At 45.8% G+C, this 24,083-nt stretch overlaps 1 protein-coding gene across 2 annotated transcripts in view; it reads right to left on the bottom strand.

The window, feature by feature from the left end:
- Nucleotides 1-24,083, bottom strand: part of TTC21A (tetratricopeptide repeat domain 21A) — a 1,029,691-nt gene that overhangs the window by 84,853 nt on the left and 920,755 nt on the right. Inside the window, exons 25-26 of one of the 2 annotated variants that reach the window (XM_069647746.1) lie at nt 8,065-8,263; nt 5,354-5,578 (exon numbers count right to left, since the gene is read on the bottom strand). In XM_069647746.1, coding sequence (XP_069503847.1) covers nt 5,354-5,578; nt 8,065-8,263 — 424 coding nt within the window. The remainder of the gene's footprint in view (nt 1-5,353; nt 5,579-8,064; nt 8,264-24,083) is intronic. The other variant, XM_069647747.1, reaches the window with a different exon arrangement.

Here is a 24,083-nt window from a genome sequence, read left to right as displayed (position 1 = left end):
CGGAGATCCTCCTCGCGGCGCTGCAGTTCCTTGATTCTGGTGTCCATTTGCGTTTCGAGGAGGACTGTTGACACTTGATTGTTCTCGACCTCCTCCATTCGGTCCTCTAATGTGGAAACCTTAGCCGTGAGGTCAGCCAATTTGGCCCCCATATCTGTTCTCATGCCTCGGATCTCCTCGGGGATCATTTGGATGTTACATTGCATTGCGTTCATATCTGGGGGCTGTGCAGCGGCGGGGGCCGGTTTCCATCGCATGGTGTCTAGGGCTGAACTGGTATTTTGCAAGGGTTGTCTTCCAGCTCATGGGGTGTCATTTGCGTTGGGATATCGGGACCTCTCCAGGTGTCTCTTTCGGGAGGGTCTCGGGGTCCCAACCTGCAGACCCCATTGTTTGGACTCAAAGCCTTGTAGTTATCTTTCAGGTGGAGGGGTTGTATGTCGGTGTGTGGGCTCCGATGGGTGGCGCGCCACCGTGATGTGACCAGGGGCGCGACTTCCCTCTGTCCGGTCTTATTTCACTGAAGTTTGCAGGTCCAACCTGGTGTCCCCCCCGAAGGGTCGAAGTGGGCCTTAACAGGCGGCTGGCTGTAGGAGACCAGAGTTACCTCCGCCCTCGGCGTGAGGCAGGGTGTTGTTGTTGATAGACAGGGGCCCCAGTGTGGCCCTGCAGCTTGTACGAAGCGTGGAACCCAGGGCCTCGGGGCCAGTCTCCTGCGGGTGGGGCCAGTCCAGGCTTATGAGCGGGATGAGAGGAAGGGAGGCCCCAGACACGCTCCCGCGGAGACCCGAGCCTGGCCCCGGTGTTCATGTGGGCTCCTCTGCCCGCTGTTAGTGTCCCCAGAGAGCCAGGCAGGGCGGGCACCACTATGGCAGAGGAGGCGGTGTGCAATAGTAGAGAGGGCAGCCGGGGCCGGCCTCTAACGACTTACGGACAATGATGGTTGTTTGGAGGCGGGCGGGACACTACGGAGGGGCCCGGGCGTGCTCCCGCGTCAGCCCGGGCCAATTCGTATCAACAGTACCTGGGTCGGTGGGGGAGACACGGCTCCCCGGGTGCTCCGTGTGACAGGACGCAGAAGGTGCTGCACTCGTCGTTCGTCTGGTTTGAGCAGCTCTTGTCTCCTGGGGCGGGAGGGCGAGCCTCCGGTCGGTGGCAGGGGTCCCCAGGAGGCCTGCCCAGGCCCGTGATGCAGAGTCGGACGGCGCTCGTCGGGCGGGCGGACGCAGTCAGAAGGCCCAGCCCCTCCTCCCTCAGCACAACCAGCAAGCCCGCGGCTCTCGACGTGGAGCCGCCGCGAGAGAGTTTGGGGGAGGGGGAGGACCGCCGCCAGCAATGAGCCAGCGCAGGAACGGGGGCACCTCCGAAGTCCACGAAAAGTCCCTCGTGCTCCAGAACAGTTCCTCTTCACGAATCCGGTTGGGAGTCAGGGTTCGGGGATCGTTAATACACGACTTGTAGCTTGTTTCCCGGGGCCATAAGGGGAGCTTAAAGCTCAGGCAGCCATCTTGCCTGCGCCCCCTGGTGGCCTCCAAACCTGGAGACTTTTTATCGGGGTAGGCGGAAGGGCCTATGAAGGAAAGGGGACTAAGAATATCATTGCCACTACGGTGAGTAAACTTTTCATACTCGTACATCTTCTCCCCTTTCCTCAATACTGTTGGGAGATTCTAAATCATCCATCAATAAGAAAGTAATTGGTTATGCGGTTATTGAGCAAAAAGACTCCTCAGAACAGTTTACCCCTAATCAGCATCATTTTTCGCACTGTAGTCGAGAGAGCAGTGTTTGCAGAAAGAATGTGAAGAGTAAGGTGGACGATTTGCACATATACAATAAAGCTCTGGAAGGCAATCAAGGCTGACATTCTCACCAAAAATGTGCATGAAGACTGTGAGGGGGTTTTGTCCCTCAATCTGTGCACCTCCAGAATTGTAGAGACTAGACATCGAGCCAACGTAGCTTTAGATGCTGCAGAACATGGTGTTGCACCCCAAAAGGTCAAAAACTATTGCACTTCCTTCCTGAGATGTTTTGTTCTTTCAAGATAGAATTTTAGAGCCTTTGCTACATTCAACCTGTACAAGGCAATCAAAGCCCTGTATTACCTCTTCTGACATTGCCATTCATGCTTCCCTCTCTTCTTCTGTGACACAATTTCCCCCTACACCGTGTCCCACTGGTAAACGCTTTGTAGCTCCCCTCCTAATCCCCCCAGCACCTCTCTTATGAGTATCCATTTTCTTCCTTTTCTAAACCCCTCCCTCTCAATTTTCACATTATCTATCGGCTGCCACACCCTCTTCTTACTCTCCATGAAGATGTAGACTCTTCTTCCATTTATTCTACCCCTTAACAGCACCAGTTCTCTCCTTTGAGATTTCAATCTTCATCTTAATACTGCTCATTCTACCTCTCCCCCTCTCTTTCTCCTCAAACACATCTGATGGCACTGTTTATTCCTCTGATCACTTCTCCTTTCTTTTTCTCCCTGCCTCGCACTTAATCGATTCTCCTTCAAACTCTTATTTTCTTGCTGCGATCTGCATTTTTTTTATTCTTGATCTTCTTTTGACTCTTCTTTTCTAACTTGTATTCTCTCCGATCTCTTAAATACTTTACATTTTTCACTGGTAAAACTGCCTCTGTCTTCACACCTTCTTTCCACTCTTGATTCACTTTTTCCCTCCCGTCCTTTCTCCCCCTCTTGTAAACATCCACAACCCTGGTTATATCCCCCCACCCTCCTCCTTCTTGCTCTTCTGACTTCTCTTCTATCGACCAGATCGACTCGATCTGTTGTTGATCTTGCTACCCTCCATTCTATTAATTCTTCTAATGACTCTTCCTTAATTGCGACTAAATGTTACTTCTTTGATCTTACTATCTCTTTCACCCAATACGTGCCCGCTTCGTCTTTTTCAACGTCTCAATCGCATTATATGCCCTCACCCCCTCAGTCCCTCTTTCTTCTCCTCTAGCCTCTTCTGACTTTGCGGATTCCGTCACCTTTAAACTCACTTCTTTGCGAGTCTTTTTTTTTACCCCTTCTTCAACTTATTTTAATTAATCTCCCTCCCTCTCTCCTATTTCCCTTTTCCCTCCTTTCTGTCTAAGATGCTGCATTCTTTTAAACTCGTGCTCACCCAACAGCTTCTCCTCTTGATCGTATTCAGTTCTCCTTAATTCCCTCAGTCTATGCTCAATTCCTTCCCTATCTCACTTCCCTTAACCTTTCTCTCTCCACTTCCTCCTTTCCTTCTTCTTTCAAGCATGTAGTTATTCTTTCCATTCTAAAAACACCCTCTTTTGACCCTACACTACCTGGGAATTTCAATCCCATCGCTCTTTTTCTTTCCTCTCTGGATTGCTGGAGTGTGCTGTGTACAAAAAGGTTTCTTCCTTTTTGAAGCTGCACTTAATGTCCCCCCTGTTCAGTCTGACTTCCGTCCTCATCACTCCATTGAAACTTCCATTGTTCATGCCTCCAATAGCTCACCATACCAAACTATCCGTGATTCATATCCTTTAAGATCCTTCTAATGCATTTCATACAATCGATCATCCTACTCGTCTCCCTACACTTGCTTCTCTTGGACATTCTGATTCTGTTCTCCAATGGTCTCACTCTAATCTTTCTGAGAGAACCTATTCTGTTTCTTGGGCTGGACGCATCTCTTCCCCATGACATCTTAAATTCGGCATCTCCAAAAGGTCTGTCTTTGATCCTTTCCTATTTTCTGTTTACACCACCCGCTGTCTGCTCTTTATTAATTTAATCTCTCCTGTCATTTCTATCCTGATGACTCACAAATCTTCCTCTTCTTTTCTTCATTCCCTAATACTATAAATACTACTCTCTCTAACTGTCTTCTGCTTGGAATGGGAAACAACTATGATGCACAAGGCCATCAGGCCCAGCAGGAGGTGAAACTTCACTGTTGGTAGGCACAAGCTACTCAGGAACTACCCTAAACTGTGCACAATCCCATATCAGGCCGATATACTGCAGTCTCTGAGTTGGTATAAGTATTGACCTCTCCATATTGACTGTGAGGCCCATTGCATATGCCAGTCCTAAAAAAGAGTCCACCACCAATGAAGGGGTGGCATCATTTATAAGCCAGTCCAAGTACTTGTAGATGTGGATTCCCTGTAGACACAGATGAGACATGAGGGTGTCCATTACCTTGGTTAAGACCCTCAGAGCCAAGTTTAGTCCATGGCAGACGACTTTGTAGTGGTAGTGAGAAATTTGGAGCGAAAAGCAGAGTAACTTCCTGTGCAGCTTCCCTATTGGAATGTGAATGTAGGCAGCTTGCAGATCTAGGGTGCACAACCAATCCCCCTCAATCAGGGCAGATAGAACCTACATTGTAGTGACTATCTTGAACCTCAACATCGGCGGAAACTCACTGAAGCTGGACTGATCAAGTATAGAACTCCAGCCCCCGCAACCAAACTCCAACCTGTTGGTCTCTTATGTGCGAGGGGGGGGATCTTTTTGACTCCTCTTGAGCAAGCAGAAACCTGGAAGAGTCTCCCCTACATAAGAGTCCTTTGTAAACAACGCTTCACTTACCTTGGTTTTTGCTCTTGACTCTTGCCATGATAATTTCTTTGATGTGCAAGGGTGAAGGCTTTTGAAAGGCATTCTGCCACCATGCTCGCCTGCAGAGAAAAGACTGAGCTGAAAAGGACCCACATGCATCACAAGAGTGCCATGTGTGTGAACGTCCCAAGCTAAACAGGAAAAGGTTGCGTGGGTCGGCAGAGGTCTAACTCTGAGGACATCCCGCACAGCGTTTGCACTCATTGGTCATGAGACACGGTCAGATTTGCCTCAATGTAGCCTTACAGAGGCACAGCTTCAGTTCTCTGTCCCACGAGGACGAGGTGCCATGTGGGAGTGTGGCTAGGGCAGGCCTGCTCTGGTGGTCCTGGAAAGTGCTGTATGTGCTGCTCTGATCTCGCCCTCTTTTCATGGGACATCCAAAGAGTATGGAGGAAAGGGGATGGACATAAGAGTACTGGAGCTTAGGTCAAAGCTGCAGAGGATCTCAACCATTAGTTTGCAGAGAGAGGAAGTGTAGAGGGGAGAGAGAACCGGACCATGGGAGCCCATAGGTTGTGAGTTGGGAGCTGAAATGCTGGTTTTCCATTATAGTTTTATAAGCAGTGATGGTCTTATTTTGAGAAATGCTGGTAAACAAGTAACAGTTTTGCTTTTCAATTTATGAGTCAACATGTCCTACAGCTGTGCAACCAATAGTACATGAAACCTATTTTTTATAGATGGATTTTAAAAAGCTTCTTTAAAGTGGAAGTATGGGTACTAGTATGCAATGCTCACCTTATTGTATTGTACGCATCTATTTAGGAGCTCAGTCGCAATGTCGTATTTTGCCGACTTGATGTATATGTCTGATAGCAGCAGCCAGCTCTTTTCCAGAACCTCGGCATCTGACAAAGACCAGTTCACTTTGGACAGCCGCTTGAGTTGGTTCCTGGCCCTGGGAGTCTGCTTCAGTATCATACAGGACTGGGCCACCGCTAAAACAGCATCGGCATTTTCTTTCTAGTAAATACAAACAGAAAAAGGATAGGTATCAGCAATATTTTCAGATATGTTTCTAACTGTTGTCTGGTCACACCTTCTGCCTTTAACAAAAATAGAAGCCAGCCCAAAGGTACAGCTTGTCGTTCTAACCATAGCAACTACACAAAACACCACAGGATCCTGCATACATTTGACCTTTATTAGACTCACTCATTTTGGCTGCTAGCTCTCACAGTAGTCTCATCACCAGGAAGTTATAATACAAATCAAAAATAATATTAATCTATAGGGAAGAGCAGTTTGAGTACATAATATTGTGTATGGATAGTAAATATATGTTCGGTGAACACAGAAAAGTACAAAACTAAACGTCTGGCTGAGTGATACGCATTAAAACCCCTTATAAAAGAAACATAACAGCTCATACCTGTCTTTTTAAACAGCAGCTTTTCGTTACCAAGCAGATCCATTGTCAAAACAACAAAAAAAGCAGCCCAAAGAGATAAATACAGATCAATATTATTTTGCTGAGCCAACTCAACAATGATTAATGATGATGAGAATAATGAACAAATAGACTTTTTCTACCTCATTGAAACAAAATTGGGAAAAGGTGAATTCTAGCATTCCCCTCCCCTGAACCCTGGAAACAGCATTAATATTCCTGTGGCCTGTATACATATTAACTGTCCATGCCTGACCCATCAATCTTAGACACACAGTTTTATGGATGCCAAATATGGCCAATGTCCTAATGTCCTAGTATCCATGAAAACATGATTACAGGTGAAGGTACGCCGCTGCACGCTCACAACAGAAAAAAGTACAGCCCGTTAGGGAAAAAGGCCCACGACACTCTTGCGAGGATAACAAGTATTTATTTCTACAAAATCAGGAATGCTTCAGCAAAGAACTCTGCTGCCGCTGAACGTTCTGAGGTCTGTTGGCATGTGTGGTACATTATAAGCACAAACAGCGTTACTAGCGACCTAATCATATATAGTACAATTCTGCAATACGGATTGGAGGAGGCCTATAGATGTAGGGCCTGATCCATATGGAATGCCATCCAGTGGTCCATCTCCATCTGTCCATGTTTGTTCACGTGGGTGCTGCTGGGCTCATCATCCGCAGTGAACTGACCTAACAATGAATTAGCTACTCTGACACACAATGGTATTCTTATGATTGTAACAATGCACCTGGCAGATACAGGGATGGGCTTGGGGGAGAGCCGATGTTCCACTAGCTCACACACACTTCACTAATTCCCAGACAGATTAGCAACTCCAAGGTCCTCCAACATTGTTTTTTGGCTATAATTCTGATGCCACCCTGCACCTTGCTGCACAAATCACATGATCCATTCCTGATGGTGCGATAGCCTTACCTTCTTCTCTTAGTGATCGATTGAGGGGTGTAAACGTTTTATGGTCGGTGGTCTGGGTTTGGATGGTTCTATGGCATGCGGGGGTCATGGGATGAAAGCATGGCAAAGCTGTATTTCTCATGTGGGGATCGTTGGGGGCAGGCCGGCCTTGCTACCTGCTCCATGGGATGGTCCTGCCAAGAGGCGTTCTGCTCCCTTCTCATGACCTTGCAGGGCACATTCTTCCCAGATCATGAGGGCCTGTAACTTGCTGAACAATGGAGGAGGTTGTGGATCTCTCAGACCTGGTCAGGGTGGGGGTGGTGTTCGCGCTCATGCAAGGGGCCTAATACTAACACACAAAATACTGTTTGTCGTGCTTGGGCCTAACTTCTTAGATGGCTGCAGATGGCCAAGATGGCGTTCACACCCGCATCTACCATATAGCTTGTAATGCATGCACCAAGGTGATCGCGCAGTCCCCTTTATGTGCACCCCCTGCTGCCTGGATTTGCTCTATTAGCATCTAGTTCTTGTTCGGTATCACCTTGGGGGAGGGAAGACCCTCTCTCCTTCCAAACACAGGTAAACATGAAAAACATATGGATGCCCTTGCATTAATGCTGAAACCCAACCTGTTTGCCTCTTATGCATAGCAGCGATACCATGATCAGAGCACATCCCTGATCGCCACACGTGACACCTGCTATTACCACATAGGAAACACTTCTACCTTGTGCAAAAGCTTGCGCTGCAGGATCCATCTCGCAGGACAGATATAGCGCCTTTCTACCAATCGACTGACCTCTTTTTCACCTACACTATACAAGTGCCTTAACATAACAAAACCAGCAATGAATATGCTAAGGCAGGACTGGTTGCAGCACAACATCACCAAATATGTCATGATATTTACATTCAGAATTTTGTCAATGAGTGAAATTTTACATTCAAAGCAGGATTATTTTCAAAGATGTTTTTACCAATAAACTGCACCGCCCCTCTTGTTTTTGGGTATTGCAGCTTGTTTTGTGTAGCAATACAGAAGCCCTCACCGATGGCTGTCCGCTTCAAACTCTTGAGCGTGCTGAATACATTTGAGCCATTATGAAATTCCCTATTGAACCCTGCTTACCTCAGCTGTGGCTATCTCTGTAAAAGAGTTCAGGGCAGCCTCAACGTGATATTTCTCCTTGGTGGCCATCAAACAGTAGTTCTGGAGCATCTTGAGTTGATCCTGTCCTTCCGTTGTGCGGGGGTGAAACTCTTTCAGCAACTTCTCGGCTGTCCGCAGGCCTAATTTCTGAGAATCTCTCCGTTCAGGTGAATCCCTACTAAAAGATCATTCGATCAGCTAATTTTTAGTTATCAATATAAGCACAAGTAAAATAATTAATGATTCAAGCGGTCTCCCAAAATTAACTTAACCAACACAAATAGATGTTTTCTGCTCAAACATGTGTACAATATGCAGGCAGATTCGTGTGTGGGTGAATCCTCAATTCTTGTGCAGAGCAATATCATTTTAAGTGAAAAACACTTCCACTAGTCAGATTCTCATTGTAAGTGAGCAGTGGTTTTGGGTGCTCAATACACAGTTCAGTGAACCTCCCCCTAATATGTTGGAGCTGGACATATTATAGTCCCCTGCATAGTAACTGGCAGCCCGTCACGCTTCCTGGGCAAATGGGATGGAGGGGGCTGTGCCTCAGACTGGACTTCGGTCGTACCCCTGTTGCATGACCCAAAATAGACAAGGAGTCAAGAAAAGAGGCAATAAAGGACCTGTTCTCTAGCATGCAACTTCTGCACTACTAACCTTATTAGAAAATGTATCCTCCGTAACAGAGCTAAAAAGCATCACATGACATCTCAACATGAATTTGCACTCGGTCCTAAAGAGAGCAAATGTTGGATGTGCAAATCTCACATAGCACATGTACTGATGATGAAGACACAGGGATTGAATGTGTTGAGGACAATTTGATAACGTGTACTTAAAATAGGTCACCAATGCACCTGGCTCCATCCCATGGCCCCATAAGTCAAGAGTTTTTCGTGGCTGCATTTGTGAAGGGCCTCCATCTACTAATCCATGTATCCACTGTACTGTCCTGCAGACGAGTGGGTGCCACCAAGCAGTGCGAATCCTGAGTGGACAAGGACAGAAGAGTTTTTTGCATTGTGGCAACAAACACCCATTTGTAGTAAAAAAGGTCTCCCTCGCTGACTTTGTCAATGAAAGCAAAGTGACAGCCAGGCAGTTTCTAATCAAGCAAGTAGAGACTGAACTGGATCTATGTGATCACTGCACCGCCGAAAATGCAGACAAGAATAAAGATGAACACAAAAACGGCGAGATGTAATCACTTTTGCCAGCTTGCCCATACCAACTTACCTCCTTTCCCTCCCTAATTACCTTGCTGCCGCCGAATCCCCTCTATCCATGCAGCATCAGTTACCTTCCACTAACGTGGGTCGCAACTGGCGCTGCAGGAGCCTTTTTTCTTTAATTTCTTTGCTTTATTCCCCGCCCCCGCTATCCATGTAATGGAACCGGGGGAAACCCCTGCAGCCCCAGTGCCCATTACACAGAACAAGGGGAGCAGTGGACACCCCCGAAAGCCCCACGCCCCTTATTCGGTGTAATGGGATTCAGGAATTGTATGCCGCTGAATGCGCAGTAGTCACGCATTCAGCATTTTTTTTACGGCATTTTGGGCCGATACCGATTCATTTTAGGTGCAAGCACAATAACTTATAAAGACATTTGTGTTCATGACTTATGTCTTAGGTTTACAACATAAGCCTTAAAAAAGCCTGATAGGGCAAAGCATGTGTCTGCTTTGACTTTTATGTATGGAACAAGCAAGACTAGCTCAGACCTGTGTTATCAAGAAGATGCTCTACTGAACGCTGCACCCAGAAAAAGCTGACTTGAAGCTTCAGAAAAAAGAACAAAACAGACTTCTTTATTCAAAGAAACTCACTTGTAATGATACTAGTTAGAACAACTATAAACATTGTCGTTTCACTGACTGCAAATATATAGTACTTGCGCTACCAAATATATCAAGTGTTATATGGGTCCCAAGTATCCTCAGGCAAGGTTCTGCCCCTTCTGTTTAACCAGGCATGCAACATTACCACCAAGTTTTACTATGGTCGCTTTTCATAACCATTAGCCCACAAAACCCGAGTGAAAGTGTGGAAATAGGGAACAACCACTTGGCACTGTTTGATATACCTAATTAATGTTCAGAAGACTCCCTTGGCCATGGGGTATGGTGTGCTATGTAGGTTTATTCAATCACCCAATCTATTAACACAACCTGGAAAATGTTTGAGATGCTCACATGGAAATGCAACTCACAAAGTTGCACTCAATGGCATCTAAGAGATGCGCCAGGCATCTCCAGATTTGCTCCGGTTTTAGGCTTCTGTGGATCAGGTGTAAAGTAGCAGGTGCAAATCGGAGATGATCACAGGAAAACCATCGCCCCAGTTCAAATCTTTGTGAATCAGGCCGAAACTGAAACTACCTCTCATTCATGAGGGTCAACAAGGGAGACATGTGCTTGGGAAAGCTCTTTGTTTAATACAGATAAGACCACGTAGTCTAACAGTTTTGGCCAGAATGTTTCATTTTGTGGGTAGCAGGAAAAGGAGAGTTGGATTTATTTACACGGGGCTGGCATAGACCAGCTCAAGAAATAATGGAAAATGTCCTACAGTCATTTTAGCTGTTTAGAAGATTTTCTCAAACATCATCCTCACGTTTGTTCTCCATAATGAAAAGCACTCCAAAAATAAAGCAATGAAGGGCAGCAGGTTTGAAAATGGAGCATAAACTGTATGTTTACCATGCATTTGATAAATTGTTCACAAGTAATGTGGTTTTAGATAGCAAACTGTTGACTCATAACCATCATGGTGGACTACAATATGTATTATATAGGAATAATAGAGAAATGCTAATACACTGACAACATCAAAGGATATTTATATGCACTTTTTCATTCATGAAAACTGCGTGCCTAATGTATACACACAGTGCATGATAAAACATATGATGAATTCGGAAGTGTAGCTCCAAGAAGAGAAAGAAAAGTCAATTTGTACTGTTCAATGTGTTTAACAGCATTCCTCCTGAAGTAGCAAAACACGTGTAGAGGATAACGAGGATAATGAAAACAACAAATTATTAAAAACATGAAAACAAATGGAGCAATACGAGGTGACTGATTACGTTCATGAAAACAATGAGGAGAACGTGGATAAAAAGCATATACACAAACGATTAAAAATATGAATATAAAGAGGATAAAAAGAAGAATCAAAAGATATTAGAGCATTTATTTGATAATATATTCAGAACATATGCATTTGGATATATCTGAATATTAATAAACAGACTAAAATTCAATACTGAATATTGTGGACAAGTGAAAGAGCAGAGGTGCTGTTCTATATGAAATATTAAGAAATCAATATTTTAGTTTTGTGGGCATAGCAAAAGGTCATAATGATATACAATGCCAGCAAAATAAAAACGAATGCAGCCCTTAATTATCATCAATGTTTACTGGAACCCTGTAGCCATGAGTGATTCGTCCTTCCTTGCTTTGACTGGAGAGACTATTGATGAAGCTCTTGTGAATTGTCCAGAGGCCCTGTTGATAATTTGCGGCGACCTAAATGCCGCTTGGTCCCCACAAGAAACGACTGGTATTCCTCCTCCTTCCTCATCACCCAGAAGCAAACGTGGAGCAACGTGGCTGTCCCTGATGTCGTCCAGAGACTTGCTCTGTGCCAACGACCTATTCTCTAGAGAAAAGAGGCCACCAACCTGGGAAAGAGGCAACTCTCATGCGGACATTGATCACATTTTCATCAGCAGATATCTGGCACCTTTAACCATCTCGTTTGAAGTACTGAAGTCCACCGCGAGCGATCACAACTTTCTGGTCCTGAAATGGAAGACTAGTCCGACTCACAATTCATACATGTCTGCTCAAGTGGAGCCAAATAACCAACAAAATCGCCTAAAACTATCGGCAGCTTCCATTCTGAAGATAAAGTACCATTACTTAAATAAAGGAAGCGAGCCTGGTCAACAGAACAACCCGCAACTACCAGACTATCAACCTCTCCTGGTGCCATTCAGTTCTCAATCCAATGGCTCCAGACGGAGAAACAAACCTGCTACACATGAGTACAGCAAAGAATTGGTCGTGAAAAGGCGCCTAGTGAGGAAAGTGAGAAGAAAACTGCGCGTTTTTCCCTCGGCAGAAAACCAAGCAAGCTTCAATCGGGTCCAGCGAATCTACAAATCTTGGATCAGACAACATCGGATTCACCTATACCAACAAGACGCGGAAGCCATGCTGAAGTTGGTCTGCGGTCATCATCCGTGAGAGTTCTGGTCCCTCCTCAGATCAACATCTGCTCCTTTAGAGGAATCAACAATAAACCCGATCTGTGAAACAGACTGGATGAACTTTTACTCAAACTTGTTCCAGACGCCCACAGCCTCAAGCCCTCCGGCGACCAGTACTAAACAGGAGCCATGGGTAGATATGAGCAAAGAAGCAGCGATCACCAAAGTTCTCCAAAGACTTAAACCTTCGAGAGCCCCTGGCCTGGATGGAATTACTAACCTTGACCTCAAACAACATCCAAAAGAATGGGCCACGCTGATTAGTGAAATTTTCAAACGATGTGAAAAGGCCAGGCGAATTCCGTCTTCATGGACCACATCAATTGTAGTGCCCATTTTTAAAAAAGGGCGCAAAGAAGACCCAAAAAATTACCGTCCTATAGCACTTCTAGACACTGTCGGCAAGGTCTTTGGCTCACTCCTACTGCAACACTTTCAGCGATGGGCAAGAAACGCAGAGTGCGCCGACCCGTTTCAAACAGGATTTACTAAAAACAACGGCACGGCGACAAACATCATGTTCCTCAGCGCCCTAAAAAGCAAAGTCCTCGTAGGAGGCCCGAGAGTGTTCCTGGCATTCATAGATCTGGTGCAAGCTTTTGATCAAGTAAATAGAGAGAAACTGTGGGGAAAACTGAGTCTTTGGAAATGCCCTACAGAATTTCTTCAACTGATTCAAGCACTACACCAAGACACCAAGCAGCGTGTGAGGCTAAATCAAACCGGCTTGTTATCGGCAGAAATTCCAGTTGGTAGAGGAGTGAAACAGGGCTGCCCATTAGGCCCGGCCCTCTTTATTGCTTATCTAGGCGATTTCAAGGACTCCGAACTACCTATTCGCTCCTTTCCACCGTCAATGGGGAAGCAAAAAACCACAAGGCTACTATACGTGGATGATTTAATTCTAATGGACATGACCCCGATTGGCCTCCAGCGCCAGCTTGATAACTTGGCCGCTTATACCCAAGCAAATGACTTAACCATCAACGTTTCCAAAACTAAAATCATGATCATGGAAAAAACCAAATGACCACAAGAAAACTATCCTGGTACCTGGAGGGGGTTGCAATAGAAAAAGTCTCGAGCTTCAAATACTTGGGAGTAACACTGGACTGTTCCAGTATAAACGCAACCCTCCAGAGCTGCTTAATGAACAAAGCAAAGAAACTAGCAGCACAAGCCCGCGCTCTGGATAAGAAATTTGGATGTTTCTCCTTGCTACCAATGATCAAATGTTACCGTGCAAAGGTGGTTCCGTCACTCACCTACGCAGCAGAAGCTCTTCCTCACACGCCAGTGCATTTGTGGCTGAAGTTAGAGGGCTATTTCTGGCGCATGGTACTAGGCCTCCCGAATTCAACATCTGCCCCACTCATCAGAAGAGAGCTAGGCCTTCTCTCCCTGGAAGGGACTACGGAGAGAAAATCCATGATGCTTTATAGGAAGACGCTGCTCCCGGACTGCCCGCACCTGTTAGCCATCATATGTACTGAAACCCTGGCCGCACGTTGTAGTGTCTTAAAATCTTGGGAAACAGCGTGCAAACAAAACTACTGGAAATTCACTCCTCAGAGCAAGACCTCATCTGTAATCCGACGAAAATAAAAAGAAAAATGGGCGAGCTCGACTGGATTAAAACCTTGGACAATGCAGCAAAAGCAAAATCAGTCAGTCATCTTCCACCCCATCAAAGTAAATTGAACACTGTTCCAAACTATCTGAGCAAGTTCCCCAGCAAAGCAGCCAGAAACTTGTTCTTGAAAGCACGTCTAAATTTACTAGAAACCAACAAGATCTTAAAACTCAGAGGAAAGAGTAATTCAGACACATGCCGCTTCTGTAAGAATGACACAAAGGTGGAAACCATACGCCACTTGCTCCTAAAATGTCCAGGAACGAGAGAAATAGGCGAGAAATTCCTACTACCACACCTTTCGGCATCATATACTAAGGAAGAGGAACTGTGGTGGAGCCGCTTAATGAGCGGAGAAAGGAACACTTGGACAATCGCCACAACACAGACTCTTAAGATTATTCTATCTTTATGAAATCTAAACCACTTCTCAAACAACAAACTTAGCCACTAGAGCGCTGTTTGCTGAAACGACTTCTGCAAAAACTTTTTCTTCTTGGTTTCCTTGGTTCTCTTCTGTTACATTTTGAAAACACTGATCGTCCTTCACATGAATCTCTTCCTCTTCCTTTGCTATGCAGCTTCTTTTTGTCAATATACAGTTTTGATATACAGTTTCTTCTTCTTCTTCTTCTTCTACAATGTTTTGTAAAAATCATTAATTTGATTAAATCAACTAAATAAAAAAATAAATAAATACATTTATTGAACTGTCCAAATTGACTCTTCTTGCAGATAGACTTCAGAATTCATCGAAGGTTTTATCATGCATTGTGTATATAAATAATGAATACAATTGTGCACATTAATATCTTTGCTTGATCTTGTCAGTGAATTAGCATTTACCCCTTACTAATATATCATATCAATTTCATAGGAGACTCCGAAGATGTAGTCTACAAAGTGCACGCAACTCTAAGATCTCTAGTTTATTCATGATGAATATATATTTTTTGGCCTAGCACACCAGGACTATTAACATCTGTCAATTATAACCTGGTGTCACGGCTCGCTCCCTTCGCTCCCGTTCCCACCACTTGGGGGCATGATTTGGGGTTCATCCCCTACTGGAATTTCCCTCTGAACCTTATGCTACAGTGCTGTGATGAATTGGGAGCGATTAAACCTTATTTTCCAAGTTACTTCCCTTCCGGATCTATTCCAGGTTTTTGGCAGCCAGCATGCTACGTTAATCTAATGACTATGCTTCCCAGAATGCCTGGCTCTCTGCCTCACCTCCTCCCTTGCAGGACAAGGTTGGGTGGAGGATAGGCAACACCTGTGGCTGCAGGTGCAGCAGGCGGCACACCTGAGGGGTGTGCTCGTTAAGGAGCTTTAAAAGCCTCAGTTTACTTCAGTCCAGCGCTGGTCATTGTTGCAGTGTTCCTGTTGTGACTGGTCCCTTGTTCCTGGTTCCTAGTTCTTGTGCCTGGTTCCTAGTTCCTGTTTCTTGTTCCTCTGCCCTGGATTTCTAATTTATGTGCTTAATTGATTTCTGCTTCCTAGATTTCCCTTTCTGTCTTCCTCTGTCTGCAGGCAGCCTTTCTCAGTGCTTTCCCCTTTGATGCAGCCCAATTTGCCTGTGTTCTCTTTTTCTTTGATGCTGTCCTTTGCTACTGAAAAGGTTGATGCCTTAGTCTGTCCCTTTATAGATTTAGCTTCCTGCCTTTATTCCTTGGAGGGGTGGGAGAAGTTTGCCTTTTGTAATATCGTTTTCCCTGCTCCTGCTCCTTATTTTCTATTGGAATCCATTCCATGTTTTCCCTTGCACTTCTGCATTTATTTCCATTGATTATTAGGTGTGGTGTACTGTTGTAGCTAGCTCCTGTGTGAATGCCTTTGTTTTCCTCACTATTCTATAATCACAATTCTTACTTGCCCCTTGTCTTGAGTCTTATGTATTTAGTTATCCTCCACCCATTGCTGTTATAGCCTTCTGGGTCCCTGTTTGATCAACAGGGTTCGTGGGCTCACTGACATTCTAGTGGTATTTCCAGTCCCCGTGAGTACTGTTTTTAAGTTCTTTATTTCTATATCATCAAGAGTGTCAGCTCACAGATCCTGTCCTTGCTTGCCCTCTACGTGGGTTTAGCGCTGGCAGTATCTGTAATAGCAAAGTGGGTAAGGAGTTTGCTGACTTTCCTTTCAGTCATAAGGAGGTTCTAAGTGCTTACCCCACATCCCTTTTCATATATTTGTATTATTGTTTCACTCAATCTGCACTCCTGGGTTTAGTATACATGAGTCTTGGTTCTTGTGTGCACGTAGTTTGATTCAAGGTTATTCACTGTGTGATTTTGTGCACATTTCCCTTGCCATATTCGCTGCCTTTGCACTCACCTGATTAATCCTGACAGAATGACCAGCCAAATATTCCCATTGAATATGGCAAGTTTAAGAAAGAAAGGCAGCAAGGCCTCTAACAAGTTTGTACAGAAAGCTTCCCCTACATTTACCTGTGACAATCAAATCACTAGTCCTGACTTAAATGAACTCCTGGTCACTAATGGACATTTACGTGCAGAGTATTTTTCCCACAGGATGGCCCATCTTACATTGCCTGATCCTAGTTCTGTCTTTCATTCTGACCCAGATTCTATGTCAGCACAAGCCTTAGCAGCAGAAAACAACACACTGTTAGGCTTATTACACAAGAGTACCTCTGTAGTTGAACCCCATGATTCCAGTTGTGCTTCACCTCAGATTGAACAGTTTCATGATACAAAGATAAAGAATGGAGGGGTCCCTTGCATAACCTCCGTTTTCTACCCTCAGTCTAAAGCATACTCCTTTGCACAAGTACATACTGTAGTCCCTAATGCCAAGAGGTCTGAGGTCAATAGTTTGCTTAAGGGGAACACAGATCAAGTTGGTAAGAGAAAGTATAAATCACAGAACCTGCAAGCAGTAGATGACAATGTACAATCAGTGAACATCCAGATTGCTAGGGCAGGATCCAGCCTTGATGCCACCATGCCTCCCCCTGTGCCTACTGATAGTGATGTACAGTTAATGCAGGGCATGCTAAAAGCTAAGCTTGAGGAGTTAAGACAAGAATTCATTTCTTTACAAGAGGAGAATAAGACCTTGCAGTCTTTACTGAACACACCTCAGACTTTATCTGTTGATGTTGATGAAGTGAACACTGTTCAGCCCCTGAGTGCAGAGACTTCGGTAAACCCTGATATTTGTCAATATGTAAGACCTATTGGGAGTGAAAGTCTTTCTTCTAGCACAGCGCTTAATCTGGGCACAGTTTCTGACAATTGTCCTGCTGTTTGTCCGGGATTGCAGTTAGCTGAAGATTTACTAGAAACTCCTTTACCTAAGGTTTCCAGTGTAGCAGCTCGTCATAATCCTGAGCTAGCACACATACAAGCTTCTGATTTTCAAACACAATCCACAATGGTGGCATACACAGATTCAGTCACTACAGTAGGCTTAGACCCTGCTCTTGATCCAGCTGCTGAGATTGAAGTAGAGGTTCAAGCTGATGTGGAAAACGATGTTACCTCTGGGTTCACTCTTCCTTCTGTCAACTCTGATCACAACGAAAAGTCAGAGACAGTACAGCATTCATGTTCTGATGGACTCATTCTACAGTATACAGAACCAAAGACTCGGCAGGCGATTCCTGAACTGTTGATTGTTAATCTGCCACTTTCAGAAGCCAAGACAGAGGAATGGACAATTGATGAAATCCTGATTAACAGAGACTTTACTATGGTGATTCCTCTGGTTGATTTTGACTTCTACAAAGGAAGAGACTCTGAGTCACCCACTAAGGAAAGGGACTGCAAGGGTACAGCCCAGTCTTTGGCTACTGGTGCCAAGGAGTCTACTGCCCTAAAGGTGCCCAACATTCCTGAGCCACAAATGTGTCTGTCAACTTCTGAGATTTCTGTTTGTCCCCCTACAAAGATTGACTCTTCTATGATCCAATCCACAGCCCTGCAGTCATCTTTGGCACACGTGTCTTCAATCAATAAACCGCTGCCATGTCTGCCATTTACTCAAGAGCCTCCACCATGCACGTGGTCAGTCCCAAAGACCCTGACAGGTTTGGATTCAGCTACCGAGATTGCTCCAACTTGCATGCCTTCAGCCTCAAAGTTTCCTCTGGCCTGCCTGTCTTCAGCTACAGTGACTCATCCAGAAGATCATCCTTCAGCCAGAGAGCCTCCGGTAGTCCATCATAAGTGCATGTCTTCAGTCCCAGAGCCTACTGTTTGTTTGCCTTCAGTTCATGAGACACTGGTATCCTGCTTAGCCTCGCTTCCAATATCAGAGGTATACCTGTCTACACCATCAGATCCTGCTGTATTTTCTACCGCTCCAGAGAGTCCTCCTGAATCCCAACCATTTACAGCCGATGAACGTCCAGCATGCCTTTCTTATGCTGCAGGGGGATCACCAGAATGCCTGCCTTTTATACAAGACGATTCTCCCAACTGCTCCACTTTAGCATCAGAGCCTCCTGAATATGCAGCATCAGAGTTTGGGACTTTTACCAGCTCCCGCTTCAGAGTCATCAAGTTGGCCGAAGTGATGGGTCAGAACCACTCACCTGGGTATACACAGGGAGTGATGCAGACCGGCGTATTACCTGCAGGACTTATGCAACAGAATTCCGCCAAGAAGCACCAGTCGAGTGCTAGCAGCCAAAGAAAGGGAATGACTGCGGCAGTTCAAGATGTGCCTGTTATTGCTCCTGCTGCGACTGTGCCTGATGTACCAAGTACTGCGTCTATCACTTCTATCAGTACGCGAAATGTCCCTGCTGTCATATCCCACGTGCAACAAAGTGGCTACACAACTGTCACCAGGAGTACCAGCCTCGTACAACCCATTGGACTTCCAGGCCTCCAAGGAGTAGAACAGGTGCAGGCAAACCTTAATCACTTTCAACCACAAGCCTTTTCCCAGATGGATGACAGAAGAAAATCCAAACCTCTACCTCTGCCGCCACCTTCTTTAATTGCTGAACATGAACATTTCCTGAAGCCTCCCGCATGTCCGCTTCCAGTGACCGAGTTTCCTGAGCCTTCCAACTCGGCTTCAGATCCTGCAAGTCCTTCATGCCTTTCTTCGACCCTTGAATATCTTCCTCACCAGACGCCTGCCTATGACTTTTCTAGACTGCAGCCTGATTCTATGCATTCCAGTCCATCTGCCTTTGCACATAGGCCACCATTTCCATCAGTGCCACCTCCAAAGAAAAGGCACTCCCATCATGAAAAGAAGATTTCTCGTGCGGGTGGCGGGTGCCCGAAAAAGGCCGTGGGAGGGGGTATACTGTCACGGCTCGCTCCCGTTCCCACCACTTGGGGGCATGATTTGGGGTTTATCCCCTACTGGACTTTCCCTCCGAACCTTATGCTACAGTGCTGTGATGAATTGGGAGCGCTAAAACCTTATTTTCCAAGTTGCTTCCCTTCCGGATCCATTCCAGGTTTTTGGCAGCCAGCATGCTACGTTAATCTAATGACTATGCTTCCCAGAATGCCTGTCTCTCTGCCTCACCTCCTCCCTTGCAGGACGAGGTTGGGTGGAGGATAGGCAACACCTGTGGCTTCAGGTGCAGCACGCGGCACACCTGAGGGGCGTGCTCGTTAAGGAGCTTTGAAAGCCTCAGTTTACTTCAGTCCAGCGCTGGTCATTGTTGCAGTGTTCCTGTTGTGACTGGTCCCTTGTTCCTGGTTCCTAGTTTTTGTGCCTGGTTCCTAGTTCCTGTTTCTTGTTCCTCTGCCCTGGATTTCTAATTTATGTGCTTAATTGATTTCTGCTTCCTAGATTTCCCTTTCTGTCTTCCTCTGTCTGCAGGCAGCCTTTCTCAGTGCTTTCCCCTTTGATGCAGCCCAATTTGCCTGTGTTCTCTTTTTCTTTGGTGCTGTCCTTTGCTACTGAAAAGGTTGATGCCTTAGTCTTTCCCTTCATAGATTTAGCTTCCTGCCTTTATTCCTTGGAGGGGTGGGAGAAGTTTGCCTTTTGTAATATTGTTTTCCCTGCTCCTGCTCCTTATTTTCTATTGGAATCCATTCCATGTTTTCCCTTGCACTTCTGCATTTATTTCCAGTGATTATTAGGTGTGGTGTACTGTTGTAGCTAGCTCCTGTGTGAATGCCTTTGTTTTCCTCACTATTCTATAATCACAATTCTTACTTGCCCCTTGTCTTGAGTCTTATGTTTGTTTGTTTGTTTATTTATTTATATAGCGCTCTTGACCCGGGGGTATATATGCGCTTTGAACATCAGGTTACAGGTAAAAGACAATAGTACAGTATTGATAGGGCATAGATAATAGTATTCAAACAATATACATAAAATTGGACAATCGGAGTGCATACATATGTGGTAGGACAGTTATTTGTTGGTTAACCAGGAAATGACCTTAGTTCTGAAGGGTTGGAAAGTAGGTGTAGATTTAATATCCAGAGGGATGGAATTCCAGAGTTGTGATGCCAAAGTTGGGAAGCTGGATCCTCCAGCTCTTTTGAGGGAGTATTTGGGAACTGTTAGTTGTAATGAGTTGGACGATCTGGTGGTTCTAGTGTTCTGTCTTAGTGTAAATTTGTTCGAGAGGTAGGGTGGGGCAAGATGATTGAGGGCTTTGTAAGTAAGGCATAAGGTTTTCAAGTCAATTTTCTGTTGGATGGACAACCATTTGCAGGCAGTTCTGGTGGCGGAGATGTGTTCCCTTCTAGGAATATTGAGGGCGGCACGGAGTGCGTTATTTTGTAAAACTTGCAATTTATTGATTACTGTTTTGTTGGCACCTACATAGAGGCTATTACAGTAATCCAGTTTAGATTGAATGAGTGCTCTGGCTAGGATGAGACAGTTGCTAGGGGAGATCAGTGGTCTGCAGGCCCTGATTAGTTTACCGGTGTAGGCAGTGGCTGAGGCGGTCATGTTGATTTGTTTAGCTAGGTTGATGTTCGTGTCTAGGTAGAAACCGAGGGTTTTTACGCTCTTGGCAGTGGGTATGGTGTTACCGTCAATAGTGAAGCTAGTGTAGCCGGGACAGAGTTTACTGATAGTGTTCGGTGAGCCGACAAGAAGCAATTCAGTCTTGTCATCATTCAGGCATAGGCCATGTGTGGCCATCCATGCCTGAATGATGGAAAAGACTTCATTGATCCATTTGGCGTCCTTGTTGTAGTTGCCTGATAGGGTAAGGAGTATCTGGGTGTCATCTGCGTAGTTAGTATAGGTGACACCCAGATTGTCTAGCTTGTCGAATAAGGGCTTGGTGAAAATATTGTAAAGGGTAGGTGAGACACAGGATCCTTGTGGGACACCGCAGGTGATGGGGATGGGGTCAGCCGCTGCTAGGGGGGAGAAGACCCGCATGGTTCTGTTGTCCAGGAAAGATTGGATCCATGTGACTGCAGAGTGGGAGAAGTGTGCTGCCAGAGACAAATGGTTGCACAGGATTTTATGGTCGACCAGGTCAAAGGCAGCGGAGAGGTCAAGGAGTAGAAGGATGGCAGCCTTGTTTTTGTCTTTGAGTTCGTCTATCTGGCATTTGAGATCAACAAGGGCCGTTTCTGTCCCGTGTTGTGGTCGAAAGCCAGATTGGCGAGTTCCTAGTAGGTGATTGGCCTCAAGGTAGTCCTGGATTTGTAAATAAGCCACTCTATCCAAGATTTTTAGTAGGAATGGGACGGTGGTAATGGGTCTGTAATTCGTGGGGATGTCAGGGTTGAGAGTAGTTTTTTTTAGTAGCGGTAGGACCCAGGACTGTTTCAGATTGCTGGGGACCATGTTGTTGGCGAAGGACAGGTTTATTAATTTGGTGATAAATGGGGAGAGATCCCTAGCTGCATCTTTTATGATCTGTGCAGGGCAGCTGTCCCCCTTGCAATTCGATGGTTTAAGGGATGCTATAATTTTCTGAACCTCCAATATGGATACCTTTTTGAAGGTGAAGCCTGAACTAGTGGCAGTAGGTGGAGGGGGCGTGGGGAAGGAGGTGGGATCGAGAGTGAGTTGTTGTCGTTTGTTGTTGATTTTAGTTTGGAGCCCTGAGATTTTGTTAGCTAGGGCATTCTGGATCCCTGTGCACCAGGGTTTATCCTTAGTGCAAGAGTCAGTGGGGGTAATGGGGTTTTCTAATTCCTTTAGTATGTTAAAGAGCTCCTTAGTACTGGAGCTTGCCTGGGAGATCCTAGTATTGAGAGATTCTTTCTTGGCCCGTATAATCTCATTTTTGTAGAGGGTGGAGATGTTGGTGAGATTGGTTCTGTTATTTATAGAAGGCACTGATTTCCAGAGTGCTTCAAGTTTGTTTTTTTGTTGACGCAGGGTTTTCAGCTCCGGGGTGAACCATGTGTTCAGGTGCGCTTTGGGTATTCCTTTGCGCAGTTTCAGTGGGGCAATGATGTCAATGGCTTTGGCCATGGACTCATTGTAGGCGTTGACCAGTTGGTTCAAGTCCGTTGTGGCGGGTAGTGCGTTTAAAGTAGGGATCACCAGAGGTATTAGGGCTTCCGCTGTGATATTGCTCTTTTTCCTAGTAGGGCAGGCAGGTGCCATGATAGGCCTTTTATGTGCTGAGTTGCTGGTAAGAATGTCAAACGGGAGGAGGTGGTGGTCAGTCCACATAAGTTGTGTGGGATCTTTCGTAGTAATGTTGCAGTTAAGGGTAGTTATCCAGTCAAGGATTCTGCCTTTCGAGTGGGTGGGTTTGGAGCAAAGTTGTTGGAGGCCATGCTCCTCTAATGCCATGGCCAGGGCAGTGGCTGGGGTGTCTAGGGGGTCGTTAAACCCAAGGTTAAAGTCTCCGAGTATAATCAATTGTGCTGATGGTTTGGAGCTTTCAGCAACTAGTGAAGTGATGTCTTCCTCAAATGAGCCAGGAGGGCCCGGGGGTCGGTAAATTAAGTGCAGCGTAATAGTACTTTTAGGGGAGGTTTGAAATTTGACTGTAATGTGTTCACAGGATTTGAGTGGGGGAGCAGAGGATAGTCTGATGTCAAGCGTGGACTTAAAGATGATAGCTACGCCGCCACCTCGAGCGTTCGGTCTATCTGCTCTAAGGATGGTGTAGTTATCAGGTATGGCTAGGGTAAGAGATGGACCTGCAGCATCGTGCAGCCATGTTTCGGTTACCGCAAGGAAGTCCAGGTTGTTTGTTAGAATAATGTCAGCGACTTCTGAGGCATGGGCGACTAATGATCTGACATTTAGGAGAGCTCCTTTAAGACTGGGATGGATAGTGTTGATGGGTGTTACAGTGTGAGGGTTGATCTTATTGAGTGATTTGGTAGGGCCTTTGCTAGGTCTGTGGTGGGTTCTGGCGCCAAGTCTAGAATTCCGATCGGAGGGGATGAGGGTAGTGTTACGGGAGTTGGTTGGGTTAGCTAATGTAGAGGTGTTGTAGTCAATGGTAGGGCAAGATGCTCTCGTGTTGATGGGGTTCTGCTTATAGACAGCTAGGTGTGTGTTAGCTGCGACATGCGGAACGTGTGCATGTCTATGGGTGGGAAGGGCGGACTTGGTATCCGGGGGGAAGGCTGGTGTGGTGGGCAGGAATGGTGTAGGGCAGGTGATCGGGTGGTGTCTTGGGCAGGCGGGTCTGACTAAACCATTATTATAGGCTAGGTAACTGTTGCCAGTGCAGGGTATGTTACTTTGCATGACACAGAAAGGGAACATGATCGCAGTCAGGCAGAGTAGCATGCTGGGACTAAGGTAATGTACAGGGGAGTGGCGTGAAGGGGGCATAGGCGTTATAGGTAGGGCACAACACAATGCGAATGAGGTCTAGGCGACCATAGGGCACAACACAATACAAGTGGGGTCTGGGCGACCATAGGGCACAACACAATGCAAGTGGGGTCTGGGCGACCATAGGGCACTACACAATGCAAGTGGGGTCTGGGCGACCATAGGGCACAACACAATGCAAGTGGGGTCTAGGCGACCATAGGGCACAACACAATGCAAGTGGGGTCTGGGCGACCATAGGGCACAACACAATGCAAGTGGGGTCTAGGCGACCATAGGGCACAACACAATGCGAATGAGGTCTGGGCGACCATAAGGCACAACACAATGCAAGTGGGGTCTGGGCGAC

Source organism: Ambystoma mexicanum, chromosome 2q, assembly GCF_040938575.1.
Source record: "Ambystoma mexicanum isolate Mex_15411 chromosome 2q, UKY_AmexF1_1, whole genome shotgun sequence".
Classification (NCBI taxonomy): Eukaryota; Metazoa; Chordata; class Amphibia; order Caudata; family Ambystomatidae; genus Ambystoma; species Ambystoma mexicanum.
This window is presented reverse-complemented; position numbering and strand designations above follow the sequence as displayed.